Source organism: Ambystoma mexicanum, chromosome 1p (assembly GCF_040938575.1).
Source record: "Ambystoma mexicanum isolate Mex_15411 chromosome 1p, UKY_AmexF1_1, whole genome shotgun sequence".
NCBI classification, from domain to species: Eukaryota; Metazoa; Chordata; class Amphibia; order Caudata; family Ambystomatidae; genus Ambystoma; species Ambystoma mexicanum.
Window position 1 is genome coordinate 1,102,125,259 of NC_090921.1, and position 17,535 is coordinate 1,102,142,793.

A 17,535-nucleotide genomic window follows, 5' to 3' on the forward strand; every position below is an offset into this window, starting at 1 on the left:
GTGTGTGGTATACAGATGCAGGCTTATATCAACAATGCTCAGCTGCCTGGGATCTCCAGAATGCATGATCTGCATGACTTGGATGTCAGGATTGAATCCACAGCCTGGGCCTTTGCCCCAGAAGAAGCCCACACATATGTAATTTATGATAACCACCAGTGATAGGTAGGCCACAAACATTTTTAAATGATGCTGCACAGTGATTGAAGATCAGGCCCCCAATCCTCAACACAAAAACCCATAAATTGAGACAACCTTCTCCATTGCTTTGTTGATTTATGGTAGAAGACATCCAACTGAAGGTGATGTGAAGAAGCCCTAATGAGAAAGTTGAAAGTCTCCTTTCTTTCAGTGGGACCACCTGCAAAAAACTCCCCTACAAACACATGCTACCTCACCTGTTCACTGGCAAATGGCACAACCTGACTGCTGGAAGAGATCACTATTAATAAACACCCTGAAATTGATAAAGATAGAGAACAACACTGTCAAGCCTACAAGGACATCAATGTGCATTGTCATCACCTGCCTTAAAATAAAAGCAAACTTCCTTCCTAGTTTTGGGTACTTTTTGTCAACCTACTATCACCAGTGATGTGTCTCCCCATGACCAGGGGCTGTTCATCACACCTCATCAACCTTGACTATCTTGATGGTCGTTCATATGCTGTGAAACCATCAGGGACCTTTTTTACACACTGGCATGCAATCGAGGGAACCTATGCACCACCCAAACAAGACACCACAGGGTCCAAAAAACAGGTAACTGTAACCATGAGAGTCCATGAAAACAGAAGCTGTTTTGATAAATCTGGGCTGAGGCTCACAACAGCACCTAACCTTGAGGTTCTATCCTGAAGGTATGTCAGCTGGCACATGATAACAGGTGAAGGATGATGACAGTGAGTTGTGTATGCTTTTGGTCCAAACACAGAATCTCTTGCCCCTCTATCCCTGTTAGGCATTTGATCCTCACATGGGAATCAAGATAAATAAGGCCACGAGAGACATGCTGCTAAAGTATATGCAGAACCCAGACACCATCACCGTCTGTCTTGACCACTGTAACCATGTAGTGCAGTAGGGACATCCCCCGGTAGACCAATCAGCCCTCTCATGGCCAGAACTCTGGTTCAGGACTTAGCGAAGCAACTCCATTAGACTGAAAAACCTACATTGGACATGTTGGGCACACCTGCAATCGTGTATGGACCGTAAAGATTCCCAGTGTACCCCTAAAAAGTTGTGGGTTTTGCAGTTTACCATTTGAACACATGCAACTAGAAGGTTAGGGTTTTCACTTTTTGACATTTTCTTCCCTGCAAATAACACTTCTAGGTGTACCAAACTTTTTCAAAGTATTTGAGAACTGCTGTTGTCCTGGAATTATTTGTATTCACTGCAATGATTTCTTATGGTGGCATTTCCTGTTTCTGCCGGGGGTTAAACAGTATTTACCTTTTCCAGATATCATAACTCAAATAGTTCTGGAGCCACCCATGAAAAAGTCACTTTATTTCCATAGTCTTGAGGTTTTTCTGCCAGAGGAAGGGACCGATTGATAGTGCTACACCAAAACCGTGATAAAACAGACTTCAATGTGTTCAATATCTGAACTTATTCAGGGAGAAGGCATCTGTTCTTGGCTTTCTCCAGGGCCCTCTTAACATCCTCATTTCTCAAAGTGTAGATAATGGGGTTTAACATTGGTGTTACAACAGTAAATAATACAGCAGCCACACGGTCTTCCTCCAGCGACGCCTCTGTTGTAGGTCGTAAATAAGTGAAGAGGGCTGTCCCATATAGTACCACAACCACTGTTAAGTGTGCAGCGCAGGTGGAGAAAGCTTTACGCCTCCCCTCCTGTGAGCGGATCTGTAGCAGAAAAGTGCTGATGTAAATATAAGAGAGGACGGTCATCAAAAATGAAGCCATCGCCAGAGAGCCGGTGACCACTGACAGGAGAAGCTCATTGAGGTGTGTATCAGTACACGCCAGCCTTAGGATAGGTTTGATATCACAGAAAAAGTGTTTGATTACATTAGATGCACAGAAAGGCAATCGGCATGTCATAACTGTGTGTAGCATGGAATGTAGAAATCCCATAAGCCAAGAGCTGGAGGCCAGGCTTACATACAGCCTGCAGTTCATGATGGTGGTGTATCTCAAGGGGTTACAGATGGCAACGTACCGATCATAAGACATGGCTGTTAAGAGCAGGACCTCAGTGCTACCTAGGAAGTGGAAGAAATGGAGTTGTGCAATGCTGCCTGCAAAAGATATGGTTGGCTCCTGAGCCAAGAAATTTACCAGCATTTTAGGCACAGCCACAGATGAGAAGCAGATATCCAAGAGAGAAAGGTTACCAAGGAAGAATTACATTGGAGTATGAAGACGAGGTTCAATGATGGCAATGACCACTATGGTGAGATTCCCCAGCATGTTGATAATGTAGACAATCAAAATTATGCCAAAGAGAAAAGGCTGTAAATGCAGAAGATTTGTGAGTCCAAGGAGAAGAAATTCTGCCACCATTGTCTCATTGGGCTGATCCATGTATATTTATTCAAATCGTCCTGCAGAAAAAAATACAATGTATCAGGACTATATACATGTCAATATTACATTATAAGATGGCACTTCCGAGATCATCTATTCCAGGAAGATAAACTATCTCTGATTATCTAGAAAACAATGGTTCTCATGATGACCAGCTGACCACTACTGACCACTGTTGACAGAAATAGCCTATACATATCCCAAATTGCCTTCCAGAGGAGAAATTCATTTAAGACAGATTCTTGTTAAAACTTATGTTATGTTATGTTATGTTATGTTATGTCATGTCATGTTAAGGTCTGATAGTGGTAGCTCCCTTCAGACTTAAAAAAGGGGCAGGTAAATCCTTCCCTATAACCGCAGCAGGCCTTTGGAACAACCTCCCCGGACAGTTAAGGATTGAAGCCAATTACCAACGCTTTCGCAAACAACTGAAAACCCACATCTTCAAGTAATACATATACTACAACCTGCCCACCTACCTATGCAGCCCTAATGTCTCCTGTTATGTGTTTTATTATCTTACTTTTTGTCTTTGTGTTCTTGTCTCAGCGCCCCGAAGCTCGAGAGCTACCGGCGCAATACCAGTAAATAAATAAATATGTTATGTTATGGTGCATTTGTATAGCTCCTTATGTACCATTGGTATGATCTCAAAGCACTGTGGGTTGAACGCCCTGAGGGACCGTGGTCCGTATCAGTGGAGAGACTAGTGTAGCATATAGTGCTTGGGTGCACCTGGTATGTGTGCAGCCGGAGTGGTTTGGGCAGATTGTCTGCATTCTAATGCTATGTGTGGTGTGGTTGATGGGAGAGATCAGTGTAATGTGTGCAGCAAGGAGGGTGGTCTTTGAGTCTGCATTCTGGCTGCCTTGGGAACTGTGTAAGAGATTATGTGTGCCGCTAGGCCGATTTATTCATGGGATATAGCTGTATTCAACCAGACTATTGAGGTGTTCTATGAGAGATGTAGGTATGTCTGCAGCTAGGCCAAATTGATTGCGAGGTGCGGCTGTGTTCTATTGTTTGTTGATGTAAAGTGGAGAGTGAGCATATTGGTGTAGGAATGAGTGTGTGTGCTTGTCAGTGGGTGGCCTCATTTCTTGGGATGCTTTCAGAGCTCAGTGCGCCTGCCATGTCTGTCCTGGTGGTTTGTGGCAGTGGATTTCAGAGAGGTAAACTGGCTGGTGAGAATATACCACACCTCAAATAGTGATCTTACTTCCTTATGCAGCCTTCCTAAGTTTAGTTTAGTTTACAACATTTATATAGCGCTGCCGTGAACCCATAGGCATAAGGGTGCAGGACAAAACATAAATTCATAGAAGGGAGAAAGCCTCTCCCTTCTCTCTCTCCCTCCCCTGCTGACCTACCTGTCTGCTGTACTGACAGATTAATTGGATACCCTCAGAGTCTCTCCGAGTCCAGGCTCTTTCTTGATTGGTCACCCTTACACTGTATCCGTGCCTACCATGCACTTAGGGGCTGTAACTGTAACTCTGCAGCCCCTTGTTCTCCTTGCACTACCCATAGCGTGCTGCCCTGGCTGCACTTACTCAGAGCATTGCAGCCCTGTTTTCCCCTTCCCTCTCCCTTGCACTTCCCCCCTCCCTTTCCTCTTGCACCTCTCGTTCTCGCAATGACCCAAGGCCTAGTGAGATCATTTGTCTTGTGCTCCCTCTATCTTCCGTCCCTTATCTTGTCACGCATAGAAACACTTGTGTACAGACGCATTATAAATTACTTTTATCATATCATTTTATCACAGATGCCCAGAAAAATATACAATTCCGTAGTAAGAAATGGCTAGACTGGCAGCACCCAAATACCAATCTAGCCCGGTAATTACACTTAGCAGGACTGCTTTATCAGAAATTCCCAGTTAAAAGAAAGTCAGACCAAGCTGAGGAATGAGTAGACTGGCTGCACCAAAATGCCTCTCTAGCCACTAATACCACATATCATGCCTGCTTAGCCTGGACATGGACAACCATTATAATTTATTATAGCACAATCCCCCCCCACACATCCCCTATCCCTCCCAGCCTCTACCCCAACCTCCAAAAATCAGCTCCTTGGCCAAGAATTACCTCCATGTCCCTCTTCCTTGTCCCAGAGCTTAAGTATGAGGTTCCCTGCCGGCCCACATCCTAAGGCTCACAACACAAAGCAGGCTCCTGTCCCGAGCCCAGTCCCTGAAGATCGCCGTCGGATCAGGAGAGGCACTAGAAACAAAAGGCACATAACCAAGGAGAAACTACTCCCATTGCTACTCCCATCGCTCAATGCGGCCACATACTCCTGCACCAACCCTACATCCCTAGCAGACACCTACAATCGTACCATGCTCACTGACATAAATTCTATCGCCCCTATCAAACTTAGGAAGTCTAAACCATGTACACATCTCAACTCGTGGTTTACACCAGAGTTAGGAGTGCTTCGCAAAGCTAAACGCTGCGCTGAAAATCACTGGAAAAGTCATCCCTCTGATGAGCATAAAGACGGTTTCATCCTTGCCTCCCTCACCTACAAAGATGCCATTATCACTGCCAAAAAGGAGTCCCTTAATAACCGTATCTTGCAAGCAGACCTGAACATAAAATAACTTTTTAAGATCTTAAAATAACTTGAATCTCCAGCCACCCCCCTGGCACTTGCACTAAAGACAGTATGTGGTGTGCTAACATCCAGTCCACTCTACTGAATAAAATCTCTACTCTATAATCTAAAATCAAAGACAAACAAGACAGCCTGAAGCTGGACAACCGTCCACCCACCCCTGTAAGGGTTGCCCCTATAGATTCTCGTAATACTAAACCTTTTGCCTTCTCCCCTCTCACTATTGTTGAGGTAGAAGACATCATCAAGAGAATCAAACCTTCAAACTGCTAAGGTGATCCTTGCCCTGCTCCTATCATTAAGGATTCTGCCCACGACTTGGCCCCATTCATCACGGCCTTCATTAAGTCCTCTTTTAAAACAGGCACTGTCCCTGATAACCTCAAGGACGCATGGGTGATCCCACTGTTTAAAAAAACATCCTTAGACCCAAGCATACCTACTAATTTCAGGCCCATAACCACCGTCCCGTTCTTGCTTAAGATTTTAGACCGTGCGGCATACGTGCAGATCCAAGACTACTTGGAATCCAATAATATCCTAGGCCTGCGACAATCTGGATTCCGCCCCAGACATGGGACTGAAATGGCTCTGATAGACCTAAAAACCCAAATTGAGGTCCTGAAAGACAATGGGAAACTAGCTATCCTACTTCGCCTAGACCTCTATGCGGCTTTTGATCTGGTCAACCACCAAATCTTTTGCCGGCACCTTCATTCTGCTGCCCACTTCTCAGACTCAGCCGCGGCATGGATCAAATCCTTTCTGAGTAACAGATCCATGAGGGTCTTCTCACCCTCCGCAGCCGCTGATCCCGCTCCAATTCACTGCAGCGTTCCCCAAGGTTCTTGCATGTCACCCACACTGTATAACGTTTTCACGAAACCGCTCTTTGATGTACTTGATTATCTGGGTGTCTCCTATACCAACTATGCTGATGACACCCAGATACTCATCCCCATCACTGGCGACTATTTAGTTGACACCAAGGCCTTGAACGACATTTATCTGGTCATCCAGGCCTGGATGGCCCAACACGAACTATGCCTTAATGACGACAAGACGGAGCTCTTCATCTTGGGCTCCTCGCAACGTTTTAGCAAACTAGATCCTTCCTACCAGTCATTTATCATAGATGGAAACACCATTAAAGTCTCTAAAGACACAAAAACATTAGGTTTTTACCTTGACGCCACTCTTTCCTTGTCTCGACAAACAAATGCAGTCAGATCAGCCTCTGCTTACACCTGTAAACTTATTGCAGCTTGTAGACTGTTTCTGACTACTCTGAACTGCGTCACCTTAGCCAGAACACTCATTATGTCTAAAATTGACTATTGCAGTGCCATCTACTTAGGGACTAGCCAAGGGAATCTGAATAAACTACAAATCACCCAGAACAATACAATTAGGGCAGCCCTAAACATTCCTAGAAACCACCACATTTCCGAATCCAGAACTAACCTTCATTGGTTACCAGTCAAGCAGAGAATATCATTGAAAACACTCACCCTCACGCACAGAAACCCCACGGCTCTCCCTCCATTCTTCCACCCGACCTCAAAGAACTGCCCAGACCCATAGCCTTTCGATTCCATGGTTCAAACTCCAAAAAGCAGGGGGGCACGAGCTTCCCTGTCCTAGCTTCCAAGCTGTGGAACACCCTCCCTGTCACCATCAGATCAGCTGACTCATTTAACACCTTCAAGTTGAAAACAAAATCAAGGCTCTTCGATCAGAACTAGGCACTCCTATACTTGCGCTATACGCCACAGCTCCACAGTCGCCTGCCCTGCCTTCGACTACTTTGCTAATCTGTTAGATACGGCATATTTACCTGCCGAACTTCTATTTTACTATGACTATCGTGCCACTTTTCTACTACGCAACTACCCATTGATCTCTGCTCGTTGTACATTTTGTCTTTATGGCTCACCTTGTTAACTACTATTGTAATTCATGTATATATATATGTTTGCGTATTATTTATGTATATAACTATGTATGTATATAAGCTATGTATGTATATAAACTCAAGCTGCGCCCTGATGCCCTAGGGCCGGATGGTGCGCGTTATAAATAAACAAAATACAAATAAGTACTGGGATGAGGAAGAGAGGGCCTAGGGCTAATGAGGATTACAGGTAGCTAAGTCAGACATTACCTCCATGTACCTTTACCTCATCCCAGTACTTGTGTATGAGGCAGAGTACACAAGAACTGCCTCATCCACAAGTATTGTGGCGAGGAAGAATAGGGCTAGGAGTAATCAAGGCATTAAACACAAGTAGTGGCACAACACCATTGAGTTGACTGGGCTTCAGCACTGCCCCCCTGACATTTTGGGCTATTTTGACTCGACTTGACTGACCTTTAGAGCAGTTACCGGACAGAACAGGACACAAATGTTAAACGGCACCTGGGTTTTGCTGTTAATAAGGGCCCAGCAATAACCAACGTAAAGCATTTCACTGTTAGCACATGCATTCAAATGCCACATTTTTTAGGCAATTAAAATCACGATGTGGGTATAGTACTTGCTTGCATGCCAGGGGAGTGATTGGAAGGGTAGAGAGGGAATAGGATACTTAAAGGAGAGAGTTAACTGCTTGTAACATTGAATCTGAACTAGAATAGTCTCATTAAAACGCGTAAAGAAGTCAGACGACCCCACACAAATAAGTTTGCCCCTCTCCACCACACGTGAAATTAGCACCTTCTTCTATGCCTACTCTGTTATTTAGAATGGTAGACGACTATATGCCCTGTAGATACAGATTCAGAAATGACATATTAGGGTGCTGGTTTAGCCCTCATTTGTTATAAATTGTCCCTTCTAACAGCATCGTTTAGCGGTTGCCAGCTCCCACTTACCGCGAGTCGTCCTGTTCTTAGAACCCACACTTTCAAAAGGAACCGCGAGGAGACCGCGTTCCAAAATGGCTCCTTTTTATTATTGTGCGTTATGATGTCCCACTTATATTTAGTTTAATGCCTATCCGCGTTTTTTAGAGTTGTCAAAATATCTGTGTTTCAAATTAGACAATACTGGACATGTGTGATTATGGTCAGGGCCACTTTCTAATGTGATTTGTGTACTTTTCACGTCCGGTCTACAAAGAGAACATTTTAGCTTGTGAAACACAAATATTAACAAATATTCATGCCAAGAGATATAAAGAAATGCAGTGAAGTGCCTAAATTATAGACTTGTTTCAAAGCATGATTCACCAGTCACCACATTTCCGAATCCAGAACTAACCTTCATTGGTTACCAGTCAAGCAGAGAATATCATTGAAAACACTCGCCCTCACGCACAGAACCCCCACGGCTCTCCCTCCATTCTTCCACCCGACCTCAAAGAACTGCCCAGACCCATAGCCTATCGATTCCATGGTTCAAACTCTAAAAAGCAGGGGGGCACGAGCTTCCCTGTCCTAGCTTCCAAGCTGTGGAACACCCTCCCTGTCACCATCAGATCAGCTGACTCATTTAACACCTTCAAGTTGAAAACGAAATCAAGGCTCTTCGATCAGAACTAGGCACTCCTATACTTGCGCTATACGCCACAGCTCCACAGTCGCCTGCCTCCGACTACTTTGCTAATCTGTTAAATACGGCATATTTACCTGCCGAACTTCTATTTTACTATGACTATCGTGCCACTTTTCTACTATGCAACTACCCATTGATCTCTGCTCGTTGTACATTTTGTCTTTATGGCTCACCTTGTTAACTACTATTGTAATTCATGTATATATCTATGTTTGCGTATTATTTATGTATATAACTATGTATGTATATAGGCTATGTATGTATATAAACTCAAGCTGCGCCCTGATGCCCTTGGGCCGGATGGTGCGCGTTATAAATAAACAAAATACAAATAATTACTGGGATGAGGAAGAGAGGGCCTAGGGCTAATGAAGATTACAGGTAGCTAAGTCAGACATTACCTCCATGTACCTTTACCTCATCCCAGTACTTGTGTATGAGGCAGAGTACACAAGAACTGCCTCATCCACAAGTATTGTGGCGAGGAAGAATAGGGCTAGGAGTAATCAAGGCATTAAACACAAGTAGTGGCACAACACCATTGAGTTGACTGGGCTTCAGCACTCCCCCCCTGACATTTTGGGCTATGTTGACTCGACTTGACTGACCTTTAGAGCAGTTGCCGGACAGAACAGGACACAAATGTTAAACGGCACCTGGGTTTTGCTGTTAGTAAGGGCCCAGCAATAACCAATGTAAAGCATTTCACTGTTAGCACATGCATTCAAATGCCACATTTTGTAGGCAATTAAAATACGATGTGGGTATAGTACTTGCTTGCATGCCAGGGGAGTGATTGGAAGGGTAGAGAGGGAATAGGATACTTAAAGGAGAGAGTTAGCTGCTTGTAACATTGAATCTGCACTAGAATAGTCTCATTAAAATGCGTAAAGAAGACAACCCCACACAAATAAGTTTGCCCCTCCCCACCACACGTGAAGTTAGCACCTTCTTCTATGCCTACTCTGTTATTTAGAATGGTAGACGACTATATGCCCTGTAGATACAGATTCAGAAATGACATATTAGGGTGCTGGTTTAGCCCTCATTTGTTATAAATTGTCCCTTCTAACAGCATCGTGTAGCGGTTGCCAGCTCCCACTTACCGCGAGTCGTCCTGTTCTTAGAACCCACACTTTCAAAAGGAACCGCGAGGAGACCGCGTTCCAAAATGGCTCCTTTTTATTATTGTGCGTTATGATGTCCCACTTATATTTAGTTTAATGCCTATCCGCGTTTTTTAGAGTTGTCAAAATTTCTGTGTTTCATATTAGACAATACCGGACATGTGTGATTATGGCCAGGGCCACTTTCTTATGTGATTTGGGTACTTTTCACGTCCGGTCTACAAAGAGAACATTTTAGCTTGTGAAACACAAATATTAACAAATATTCATGCCAAGAGATATAAAGAAATGCAGTGAAGTGCCTAAATTATAGACTTGCTTCAAATCATGATTCACCAGTCACCACTTAAACAAAATATGCAACTATGGGCAGATAATGTAATCCCACTGTGCGTTATGTGCCGAAAAGTCTCTAGGGGTGTTTTGGTTTGCAGAGTATGATGTTCAAAGCAAGCAGGGCCAAGCCAAAGGTTTTGGTACTTGGAGTTGTTGATTACATTGGTACATTTATAGTAGCAGTGACGTACAGACATTTCTGGAATTTTAAAACAAAGTGTTGGGTTTCATTAATCAATTATGTACTGCATGTATGCCTATAAATGTAAATGCCTTAAACAACTCCAAACACCCAAACAGTTTATTTTGCCAATGTCTGATCTTCTTGTTTTGGTGCACATCGTGGTGTATGTTTCTTAGATGTTGTACTTGCATGGCTGCAACACATGTAATTATCAAGCTCCATGCCTTCCAAATGTGACACATTGCACAAGACCTACCTGAGTGCTACATCCCTGGAAAGGGGTCGAACACTTCTCTTTACAACATGCCAGTCAGGGTACTGCTGGTGAGATACATGTCAATTATTAAGCACCAAACTGAGTCCATCATTGGAGTGGCTCTCAGGAAAGGTGTGTGCTTAGTTTGATGCCTGTCTCCACAGTGCGGGCAGGGTGTGTTGGAGGAGATTACGGGGAGTGAGGGATGGTTGGCATGGGCATTTAGAGGGAAATGAGTGCCTCAGTAAGTAAAACGAGGGTGCTCATAGTGATATAATGAGGAAGACAAGCAGGACATGGGGGTGGGAGTAAAGGAGTGACAATAGAATCACAGAGGGACCAAAGGCGGGCCCGCAGACTGAGTTACAGAGTGCCAAGAGCATCCTGGAATGGCTATTGTTGACCAGAGGGAACGAAGTACCCACAGGGGCCTTAACTGAAGGTCTGGCAGAAACCAAAAGAAGAGATTATTATTATTTGTATTATTATTATTATTATTATTAATATTATTATTATTATTATTATTATTATTATTATTATTATTATTATTATTGTATTTATTTAGCACAGACCATTCTTCGGGAAGCAACAGAGCGCTTTGCAAATTATAGGATGAAAGACACATTGGGCCTCATTACGACCCTGGCGGAAATCGCGGTGCAAAATGCACCATGGGGCACGGCGGAAAGCTGCCGATAGCGCCATGGGGGTTGGCGGATTCACCGCCCCATTCCGACCTTGGCGGGGCGGTGAATCCCCATTCCCCATTTTACCCTTCCCCATTCCCATTTTTCCCCCTTAGGGTATAATGGGAGTGGGGAAGGCGTTAATTACGCCACCGTTAAATACGGTGGCGTAATTAACAACAAGGTCCCGTAGCGCCATGGATTTCTCCGCCCGGAAAAACCAGGCGGAAAACGCTCCATGGCGCTACGGAATCTCGTAGTAGGGCGGACGGGTCCGCCGCGAATAACGCTGGCGTAAACCCACTCCGCCAGGGTCGTAATGAGGCCCATTGAGGGAAGCTAAGCTAACAACGGGTGAGTTTGGGGAAGTGTGGCCATTTTGGCTGTAAGGGATCTACATACAACTATGGGAGGAGACGGTGGGGGTTCACCCAGCACCCACTCTCAGGTTAGAAAGGAAGAATGGGTATGTGGGCCTATATGTTAGGGGGGAGCCATTTCTTGAAGAGGAGGGTGTTAAGCTCCTTCTTGAAGTGTAAAAGCCAGGGGGTGAGTCCTTTGTTGATGGGTAAGAGGTTCCAGAGTCGGGGGAAAAGACAGAGAAGGCCTGTCTTCTAGTTCTTTCCTTCCTGCATCAGTGGAGTTCAGGTCTGCACATGTCCTTAATTCTGGTGTATCATAGGCCTCTGGAGAGGCAGAGCTTCTCTGCAAGGTAGCTTGTGGACTTCAGGGCAACATAACTTGTAGATGATGCAGCAGTATGTTTAGATGATATGTGCTTGCAGCTGGAGCCAGTGCAATTCAATGAGGCCCGGGGTGACGTGGTTCAATTTCTGGGGTTCTTGGATGAGTCGTGCTGCAGAGTATACACCCCATCTCTGGGTTTGGTAGGGTATTTGCCAGAAGGCCTTCCAGAAGGGCATTGCCACCAACCAGTAAGGAGAAGCTTGAACAGAACATGGGAAGTTTTGTCTGTGATAAGGGACTTGATTCTCCACAGGAGAGAAAGTTGGTACCAAGCCCTTTGTGTCTTCCTGGCTTTGTGCTGTCTTAAGGAAGGATGTCTGTCGATTTCAAACCCAAGGGGCTTGGTGCAGGTGGTCAGCTGGCCTGGATGTCAGGTTGTTCAGTGTTGTTGAACAGCAGTAAGAATGAAACAATGTGAGTCAGGCCACAAGCCCGTAGATGTCTTCTTACATGGAGAATATCTTAAGGTAGTGCTGCCTGTCATCTACGTGTTGGTGGATATGGATGTAGTGTGGAGCCACAAGGGTTCTGAGTGGATCCATGCATAGGTGGAAGATCACAGGGCACTGTGGGGTATGGATCCTTGTGGTACTCCACAGGTGATGGGTAGAATTGGTGATCTGGAGAAATCCATTTGGATGAATTGATGAGAGGTGAGGACGATTTTGCTGATCCCCATGTGGTGATGTAAAATCTTGGTGATTTTCTTTTGGTCTACGATGTTGAATGCTGCTGAGAGGTGATGGAGAACAATTAGACAAGGATGTCCATCAGCAAAGATGTTAAGGGAATTGTTAAGCACATTTATGGTTGCCATTTCAGTGCTGTATCTGGGTCTGAAGGTAGATTGATGGCGCCAAACAAGGTTGTTGGTTTTGATGTGTTTGAGTAGTCGTGTGGCTGCTGCTTTCGCAAGAATATTACCTAGGAAAGGGAGATGGGTGATGAGGCAGTAGAATCTTAGGTTGTCGGGATCCAGGGTTGGTTTCTTGAGAAACAGCAGCATTTGGCTGGACTTGCGTGTCAATGGGTAGGTGCCTTCAGTAAGGGAGATGATGATTGTCAGGTACGGGAGGAGTGCTTCAGTCGGAAGGGTCTTGACTATGGAGACAAGCAGGATGTTCTCTGCGTACGATGTGTCCTTCAGGTATGCTAGTGTGGCAGGAAGACATTTCATGGTGAGTGTCTTCAAAGTTGTCTAGGTAGTAATGGTTTTGAAAGCTTAGATGTGTAGTGTGCTGTCAGTGTGGCCTTGATGTGTATGTGCTTGTGGTTCATGCTGACCTTGCTGATGAAAAAAGCGTTAATAGGAGTGGATTTTTCGATGGATTGCAGTGAATTTGGCTCATGCAGAGGGTTGATGCAACATTTAATGGCTTAGAAGAGGGCTCTGCTTTCATTGTTAGGTCAAGCTATTGTATTTTGGTAGTAGTAGGCAATGGCAGTGGTGAACAGTCACATGCATGTAGCACAGAGTTCTTTGAGTAGTTCTTGATCGATTGCACTGCAGGAATTTCATCGTGATTCTGTTGATTCTGTTGTTGAAGTTGAGTTCTTGAGCGTACCAGGGTGCGGAAGGTTTAGGCATGATGGTGCATTTTTTCACTGGGGCATGGATGTTGCTGTTAGTTGTGAGACTTGTGTTGAGTTATTGAAGAAGCTGGTCAAAGTCCTTGTTCGTTTGAGGAGGCGTGGCCCATGTGAAGTGGAGGTTGCCAAGGTCTTCCGTGAGAGCATGCAGTGGGAATTGCATGAATGATCTGAAGAGTTGTTTGCAGGTTTCCAATATGTGTGCTTAACTTGGATGGTGTGACTAATGTCAAAGGGGATCGCCAGATGATTCAGTCAGTAAAGTGGGATTGGAGAGCTGTGATGGAGAGTGGGAAGGTCAGTGATGAGGATGTGAAGTTATTACCTTTCCTGTGAGTTTGGTCCTGGGTCTTTTGTATGCTATATAAGGTCCAGAGTGTCATTAAAGCAGTGAATATCTTCCTTAATCGAATTGGTTGCTGTGAGTATTACTAACAGGGTTGCAAAGGGCAAGAGAGTGATTTAAGGGAGGGGCCACCAGAGAATCACCAAATATTTGCGGGGCTATTTTTTAAGAAATGTACTCAGTGGGTGAAGATGGAGTGCTTGCATGAGAGTCCTAGAAGAGACACAAAGTAATGCTGAATAATTCTCAGAGCAAGGTTATTGCGAGAGGATAGTCATGCTACCTTTCAGTGTGAGGTGGAAAGATTAAATTGTTGCAGGGCCTTTGTGCTTTTTCAATTACCCAGGCAGTTTCATACATTTTTGATGCTGAGCACCAACCCAAGATTTCGATAGGAATTCTAATCCTGACATATATATCTAGATTCTCCAGGCATGTTCCCTCACCAATTTGACTACTAAGGGCTTACTCATTGGTTGCAACGTTTATCATGAATTTCATGAAGCAAAGCACATATATACAGTGTGGGAGCATTACAATACCATTCTCTCTCTAATATTCGAGGTCAAGCACCTGCAATCTCACGTTGCTCCTACACGTGTGTGTGGTATACAGATGCAGGCTTATATCAACAATGCTCAGCTGCCTGGGATCTCCAGAATGCATGATCTGCATGACTTGGATGTCAGGATTGAATCCACAGCCTGGGCCTTTGCCCCAGAAGAAGCCCACACATATGTAATTTATGGTAACCACCAGTGATAGGTAGGCCACAAACATTTTTAAATGATGCTGCATGGTGATTGAAGATCAGGCCCCCAATCCTCAACACAAAAACCCATAAATTGAGACAACCTTCTCCATTGCTTTGTTGATTTATGGTAGAAGACATCCAACTGAAGGTGATGTGAAGAAGCCCTAATGAGAAAGTTGAAAGTCTTCTTTCTTTCAGTGGGACCACCTGCAAAAAACTCCCCTACAAACACATGCTACCTCACCTGTTCACTGGCAAATGGCACAACCTGACTGCTGGAAGAGATCACTATTAATAAACACCCTGAAATTGATAAAGATAGAGAACAACACTGTCAAGCCTACAAGGACATCAATGTGCATTGGCATCACCTGCCTTAAAATAAAAGCAAACTTCCTTCCTAGTTTTGGGTACTTTTTGTCAACCTACTATCACCAGTGATGTGTCTCGCCATGACCAGGGGCTGTTCATCACACCTCATCAACCTTGACTATCTTGATGGTCGTTCATATGCTGTGAAACCATCAGGGACCTTTTTTTACACACTGGCATGCAATCGAGGGAACCTATGCACCACCCAAACAAGACACCACAGGGTCCAAAAAACAGGTAACTGTAACCATGAGAGTCCATGAAAACAGAAGCTGTTTGATAAATCTGGGCTGAGGCTCACAACAGCACCTAAACTTGAGGTTCTATCCTGAAGGTATGTCAGCTGGCACATGATAACAGGTGAAGGATGCTGACAGTAAGTTGTGTATGCTTTTTGTCCAAACACAGAATCTCTTGCCCCTCTATCCCTGTTAGGCAGTTGATCCTCACATGGGAATCAAGATAAATAAGGCCACGAGAGACATGCTGCTAAAGTATATGCAGAACCCAGACACCATCACCGTCTGTCTTGACCACTGTAACCATGTAGTGCAGTAGGGACATCCCCCGGTAGACCAATCAGCCCTCTCATGGCCAGAACTCTGGTTCAGGACTTAGCGAAGCAACTCCATTAGACTGAAAACCTACATTGGACATGTTGGGCACACCTGCAATCGTGTATGGACCGTAAAGATTCCCAGTGTACCCCTAAAAAGTTGTGGGTTTTGCAGTTTACCATTTGAACACATGCAACTAGAAGGTTAGGGTTTTCACTTTTTGACATTTTGTTCCCTGCAAATAACACTTCTAGGTGTACCAAACTTTTTCAAAGTATTTGAGAACTGCTGTTGTCCTGGAATTATTTGTATTCACTGCAATGATTTCTTATGGTGGCATTTCCTGTTTCTGCCGGGGGTTAAACAGTATTTACCTTTGCCAGATATCATAACTCAAATAGTTCTGGAGCCACCCATGAAAAAGTCACTTTATTTCCATAGTCTTGAGGTTTTTCTGCCAGAGGAAGGGACCGATTGATAGTGCTACACCAAAACCGTGATAAAACAGACTTCAATGTGTTCAATATCTGAACTTATTCAGGGAGAAGGCATCTGTTCTTGGCTTTCTCCAGGGCCCTCTTAACATCCTCATTTCTCAAAGTGTAGATAATGGGGTTTAACATTGGTGTTACAACAGTAAATAATACAGCAGCCACACGGTCTTCCTCCAGCGACGCCTCTGTTGTAGGTCGTAAATAAGTGAAGAGGGCTGTCCCATATAGCATCACAACCACTGTTAAGTGTGCAGCGCAGGTGGAGAAAGCTTTACGCCTCCCCTCCTGTGAGCGGATCCGTAGCAGAAAAGTGCTGATGTAAATATAAGAGAGGACGGTCATCAAAAATGAAGCCATTGCCAGAGAGCCGGTGACCACTGACAGGAGAAGCTCATTGAGGTGTGTATCAGTACACGCCAGCCTTAGGATAGGTTTGATATCACAGAAAAAGTGTTTGATTTCATTAGATGCACAGAAAGGCAATCGGCATGTCATAACTGTGTGTAGCATGGAATGTAGAAATCCCATAAGCCAAGAGCTGGAGGCCAGGCTTACATACACCCTGCAGTTCATGATGGTGGTGTATCTCAAGGGGTTACAGATGGCAACGTACCGATCATAAGACATGGCTGTTAAGAGCAGGACCTCAGTGCTACCTAGGAAGTGGAAGAAATGGAGTTGTGCAATGCAGCCTGCAAAAGATATGGTTGGCTCCTGAGCCAAGAAATTTACCAGCATTTTAGGCACAGCCACAGATGAGAAGCAGATATCCAAGAATGAAAGGTTACCAAGGAAGAAGTACATTGGAGTATGAAGACGAGGTTCAATGATGGCAATGACCACTATGGTGAGATTCCCCAGCATGTTGATAATGTAGACAATCAAAATTATGCCAAAGAGAAAAGGCTGTAAATGCGGAAGATTTGTGAGTCCCAGGAGAAGAAATTCTGCCACCAATGTCTCATTGCGCTGATCCATGTATATTGATTCAAATCGTCCTGCAGAAAAAAATACAATGTATCAGGACTATATACATGTCAATATTACATTATAAGATGGCACTTCCGAGATCATCTATTCCAGGAAGAGAAACTATCTCTGATTATCTAGAAAACAATGGTTCTCATGATGACCATCTGACCACTACTGACCACTGTTGACAGAAATAGCCTATACATATCCCCAATTGCCTTCCAGAGGAGAAATTCATTTAAGACAGATTCTTGTTAAAACTTATGTTATGTTATGTTATGTTATGTTATGTTATGTTATGTCATGTTAAGGTCTGATAGTGGTAGCTCCCTTCAGACTTAAAAAAAGGGGCAGGTTAATCCTTCCCTATAACCGCA

The 17,535-nt window shown here is 44.3% G+C and overlaps 1 protein-coding gene and 1 pseudogene across 1 annotated transcript; both read right to left on the reverse strand.

The window, feature by feature from the left end:
* Nucleotides 1–1,617: 1,617 nt before the first annotated feature.
* LOC138526736 (olfactory receptor 12D1-like) lies at nucleotides 1,618–2,556 on the reverse strand (annotated as a pseudogene).
* Nucleotides 2,557–16,225: 13,669 nt separating this feature from the next.
* Nucleotides 16,226–17,164, reverse strand: LOC138526807 (olfactory receptor 12D1-like). The gene has a single exon (XM_069637550.1). The coding sequence runs from the start codon at nucleotides 17,162–17,164 to the stop codon at nucleotides 16,226–16,228; it is 939 nt and encodes a 312-aa protein (XP_069493651.1).
* Nucleotides 17,165–17,535: the final 371 nt, after the last annotated feature.